The 5,686-nt window shown below is 46.1% G+C and overlaps 2 protein-coding genes across 2 annotated transcripts; both read left to right on the forward strand.

Annotated features, from left to right (window-relative positions):
• Positions 1 to 3,492, forward strand: LOC135498695 (uncharacterized). Its single transcript, XM_064789077.1, has one exon. The coding sequence runs from the start codon at positions 1 to 3 to the stop codon at positions 3,490 to 3,492; it is 3,492 nt and encodes a 1,163-aa protein (XP_064645147.1).
• Positions 3,493 to 3,991: 499 nt separating this feature from the next.
• LOC135498696 (uncharacterized) lies at positions 3,992 to 5,431 on the forward strand. The gene has a single exon (XM_064789078.1). The coding sequence runs from the start codon at positions 3,992 to 3,994 to the stop codon at positions 5,429 to 5,431; it is 1,440 nt and encodes a 479-aa protein (XP_064645148.1).
• The last annotated feature ends 255 nt before the right edge of the window (positions 5,432 to 5,686 follow it).

The following is a 5,686-nucleotide window of genomic DNA, read 5'->3' on the forward strand; positions in this document are numbered from 1 at the left end:
ATGGCGGCAAGTTTAAATGAGTTGCTTGAGAAGAGGCGAATCACCAGAGGTCGCTTCACAAAATATATCACTGTGACAGATACAGCTGCTAAGGAAGCTGAAACACTTGTTGCTGATGATGAGTCTAATGAAAAAGATGTGCATATAGCGATACGTACAGCTCTTTCTTCATTCAAAAGGGTTGAGGAAGTTTATGGGGAGTTATCAGGAGTGCAGGATCAAATAGATTATCATGCAGACAATGATGCTCGCCTAAAAGCGGTGAAAGATGATGATGGTGAGGTGAGATACCTCAAAGCGTACAATCATATGTGTGCTTCGATACAAGGGTTAGAGGCATGTTTATCACCTGTGCAGGAAGCAAGTGAAGCATCCGGAAAATCTGCTAAATCTGAGTTCAGCCCGGAAATGTTTGCAGAAAGCTTGTCAAAGGCTCTCGCCGGAGTGAGCACTGGCGTTTCTGAGACACAACTAGAAGAAATTCTTTCTACGCTGACGCACAAGAAGCGAGTTATTCAGATCCCAAAATTCAAGGGCGATACTGAGCTATTTGATCAATGGCGAGATCTTGTGGGTGCAGAGGTTAGAAAACCTGGGTACAGTGACGTCGAGAAGACTCATGTTGTAATTTCATTACTCGATGGAGAGGTAGCAAAGTTGGTGTCTGGTTTGAAAGACCCAAGCTACGAAGAAATAATCGAGTTCTTAGAGAATCGTTACGGAGATGTGTTAGCTCGCATTGAGAAGGCTGTCAATGAGATAGCTAGTGTTCCAGTTGTAAAAAGTCCCACAGTTCGAGAGTTGGATCCTGTGCTGAACACACTGGTGGCAAACTGGAATTACATTAAGAAGAGGACACACGATGACCCAGAGCTCATCCGATCTAGTTGGATTCTCACTGCGTTAGTAAGGAGGAAGATGCCGAAGAGTTTGGTGAGAAAGTGGGACAGCGAACGAATCAAAGAAGAAAAGAGAACGACAGCTCCGTCCAACCTTCCAATTCGAATTGACGACTTGATCGAGAAGATCCAAGATGCAGTGAAGGTTGCTAGAAGGTCAGAGTCCCTTCCAAACGATCCAAAAAAGGAAAGATCATTTGAAAGGCGTCCATCTGGCCACGCCTTGAATGTGACCCCACAAACACAGGAGAGTACCGAAAGTCGGTGTGTCTTTTGTGATAATGCACACCAATCCTATTCGTGTCCGTCCGTTTCCAAGATGCATGTTGAGGAGAGATGCGAGCGTGTGAAAGCAGCAAGGGCTTGCTTCAATTGCTTGTCGAGATTCCACATGGTAAAAACATGTCGATCTAGGGGATGCAAATCGTGTAAGAAGAATCACCATACTTTGCTCCACTTCGAGAAAAGAAGTGGAAGTGACAACGCTGCGAGAAGTAATGTATCAGGTTCTTCTAACCTTACATCAAAGGTACTACATCAGAACAAAGTTGAATCGACTGCAGGACTGGTCAAGTCTACTGGTTCAACGAATGTCGTCATGCAGAGCGGCATAGTGAAACTTGAGTCAAAGTCTAGGGTTGCGGAAGGTCGCGTGTTACTGGACACCGGGAGTGGTGTTACGTTCATTAGCCGTTCAATGGCAAAAAGATTGAATTTGAGAGGCCCCAAGGTTGAAGGTGAGTTCATCTTGGCAGGTGGAGAGGTGATGGCTACCACTACTGAGAAGGTCAAGTTCTATCTATCGGGAATTCTTCCTGGCTGGAAGGGAGAAGTTTTCGAAATTTCTGCGTACATTTTGGACAAGCCAAGTGCTCCGATAAATGCTGTCAACGTGGATTTCACCAAGATGAGTCATTTGAGGGGTCTACAGCTCGCGGAAAGATTTCCTGTCCAGGCAAACTCTGAAGTGGATGTTCTTCTGGGCATTGAAGACACTCTCAACATCTTAAAAGAGAAGAGAATCAGAGGGCCTCCAGGAACGCCCATGGCACAGAAGACTCACATAGGCTGGATCCTATGTGGGCCGTACTCAACCCAGACCGAAGTCAACCGTACTTATTGTGTCCACCGCGTCAGCTTCCAAGAACAAAATGAAACTGAGATGGCAACCAGTTATTGGGACCTTGAACACCTGGGCATTCGTCCTAATGAGAGTAAGAACTCGACTGAACTTGAGACTTCGGCCTTGGAGCAACACCGAATGATGACAACACGAGTAGGAGACCATTATGTGACTGGATTACCACGTCATCCAAGTTACAAGGATAGGATCCTCAAAAGCAACAGAGCCTTAGCTACCAATCGTCTAATAGGACTCGAGAAGAGACTGAAGAGAGACCCCAGATTAGCATCCGAGTATGAAGCTCAGATTCAAGACCTGCTCTCAGCTGGAAGAGCCGAAAAGGTATTGGAGGATAGAGAGCCTGACAATCATCAGGTTTGGTACCTTCCTCACCATCCAGTCGTGCGAAGAGATAAGACGACGACCAAAGTGCGTGTTGTTTTTGATGGGTCCATGATTGGATATGAAGGTGTATCGTTAAATGAGACATTGCTGCCAGGGCCAGCATTGCAGCCGGATCTCCCAGGGGTTTTGTTGCGATTTAGACGCCACAGAGTGGCATTAGTGGCTGACATCGAGAAGATGTTCCTTCAAGTTAAAATGAGAAAAGAGGATCAGGATTCTCAGAGGTTCTTATGGAGAGGTTTGGACAAGTCCAAGGAACCGGAGGTTTATCGTTTAACAACGGTGACTTTTGGTCTCACTTCATCACCATTCTCAAGTATACAGACGATTCTTGACCACGTGAAGACAAAGAAGGAATCATATCCAAAAGCTGTCGCTGAGATCGAAGACAACATCTTCGTTGATGATGTTCTTACTGGTGAGGAATTAGTAGAAGACGCGGCAACTTTAACAACTGATTTGAAGACTGTTTTGTATGACGGAGGGTTTTCTTTGCGAAAATTTATTTCGAACAAGCCAGAGGCGCTATCTCATTTAGAAGAGAGAGACTTAGCTTCATTTCACAAGGTTGCAACATTTGCCGAGGAAAGCACAAAGACGCTGGGCGTGAAATACTCACCACGTGAAGATGTCCTCATGTTTTCCTTCCTTGAGAGAATGGACGATAGGCCGGTGGAGACTCGTCGTTCTGTTCTACAGCAGTTACACAGAGTATACGATCCGTTAGGAATGCTTTCTCCGTTCACCATAAAGGCAAAACAGATTTTCCAGAGAACATGGCTGACACAAGGGACATGGGACGACCCTTTACCCGAGGAGCTAGATCATGAATGGAGGGCTTGGAAGGAACAAGTTGAGATCCTCGATGAAATCAAAGTTCCTCGATGCCTCAAACCTGAAGATTTCCAGAATCCAATTTACTCCCTCCATGGTTTTGGCGATGCGTGCGAAGCTTCCTACGGCAGTGCAATCTATCTCTTGGCTGAAGATAGACCATCTGGAAGGAAGTATTCTACACTGCTCTTTTCAAAGACTCGTCTGTCTCCTATTTGGGAAGAGACGTAGCATTCCTGAGCTGGAACTCATTGCCGCGCTCATCAATGCTAGACTGGTGACATACGTCAGAAATGAACTCAAGCTGCTGATAGAGAAGACAATCTGTTGGACTGACTCTCAGGTCGTGTTGCACTGGATTTCAAAGCCAGCGTATACATGGCAAGTTTTCGTTGCTAATCGGGTGTCAGAGATTCAACAGCTTGTTAGACCACTGAATTGGAGATACGTGCCCGGCAAACTTAATCCTGCGGACCTATGCTCACGAGGTGTCACAGCGAGAGCAGTGGTCGACTCCGCACTGTGGTGGGATGGACCACTGTTTCTGAGGCAAAAGGAAACGGAGTGGCCCCCAATAATTGTGGTCTCTAATGAAGCCGAGAAGGCTAACGAGAAGAAGAAGACAACAAGTACCTCGTTGGCGGTTTTGCCCAGTCAAAGACTCAAGGACTCCGAGGTAGAACAATATGTGGAGAAATTTTCAGACTATGAGAAATTCATCAGAGTCATGATGAGATTGAGGAGTTGGATCACACTATACCGAAGAGACAAAGCAAACAAAGATGTAGACACTGTCCCAGATGAGGGGAGTGATCGATTGAGTGAGAGGAGGAAGGAAGAACTTCATTGGATACAATGGGCCCAAGAGAAGCATTTCCAGAAGGAGATACAGAAGCTTAAAGCTGGAGAGAGTGTAGAGAAGACAAGTGTCATCGTCCAATTGAACCCATATTTGGATAAGCGATCACAAGTTATCCGCGTAGGTGGTCGCCTCAACTATGCCCCACTGCCAGAAGAAGTGAAGCACCCAATCGTTCTTCCGACTCACAATTCGTTCGTGAAGATGCTTGTGATGCATTACTACAAGATTACCTTGCATCCTGGAGCGGCTCAGACTCTAGCAAGTCTACGAAACAGATATTGGATTGTCCATGGGAAACAAGAGGTGCGGCGGATACTCAATACGTGCAAAACCTGTCGAGAACCTCTCAAGATCGACCAACGAATGGCACCTTTGCCAGAGGAGCGTATATCAATCGCACCAGCATTCACTAATGTCGGTGTCGATTTTGCTGGGCCACTCTTCGTGAGGGTCACAGTTGGAGGTGAATCAACAAGCAAAGTGTACATTTGTCTGTTTTCCTGTATGGTGACTAGGGCCATACACCTTGAGCTTGTCGAAACACTGACTACTGAGCAGTTTATGTTGGCCTTGCGGAGAATGATGAGCCGAAGAGGACGATGTCGGATGATGTTGTCGGACAACGCTAAAACTTTTAAGAAGGCTTCAGACATAGTCCAGAAGATTTTCAAGAAGCAGGATGATGTTAGAGACAAGTTAGAACAAGAGGGCATACGCTGGAAGTTCATCACTGAACGTGCTCCATGGCACGGTGGGTTTTACGAGAGAATGGTTGGATCGGTAAAGAGACCATTGAAGAAGGTTCTCGGGAAATCGAAGCTCACCCTGATTGAGCTGATGACTGTTTTAACGGAAGTAGAGGCAATGGTGAACTCGCGTCCATTGACCATGGTGTCGAGTGATACAGAGGATTGGTTGCCCCTCACTCCGGGGCACCTTGCCATAGGACGAAGCCCCCAGTCTCTTCCGGAGGTTGACAAGGTTACTGCACAGACCACACTTGGCAAGCGTTGGCGGTACCAACAGTCTCTTATGAAGCAATTTTGGAACAGATGGACAACAGAGTACCTTCTCCAACTCCAGCAGATGCGGAAGTGGACCGATGTAAGGGACAACCTTCAAGTTGGGGACGTTGTATTTTTGGCAGAAGAAGGGATGCGAAAGGGAGACTGGACGTTGGCCAAAGTGGAAGAGTTGCACCCAGGCAGGGACAACTTAGTGAGGTCCGTGACAGTGAGGACAGCTGCTGGTCTGAGACGGCGACCAGTACAGAAGTTAAGGTTACTTGAACCAGTAGATAATCAGTAGATTATCGCGTACGATTATTACTTATAGATTAGGACATGATGAAGTCATTGCAATTTCCGATGATAATGTTTGCACCACTAGTATACTTTGTTCAAACGATTCATATAGTAAAATGCTACAAGCGTAGCGCGCGCAAGCAACATAGAGATTTTGTTTTTAGTTTGTAGTGAAAATCTTTATACTTGGGTTAATTCGATTTTCAGAGGGGAGGATGTTCGGTTGTTGGTCAAATAGGACCTGAGTTAATTATTTTGT

This window comes from Lineus longissimus, chromosome 14 (assembly GCF_910592395.1).
Source record: "Lineus longissimus chromosome 14, tnLinLong1.2, whole genome shotgun sequence".
Taxonomy (NCBI): Eukaryota; Metazoa; Nemertea; class Pilidiophora; order Heteronemertea; family Lineidae; genus Lineus; species Lineus longissimus.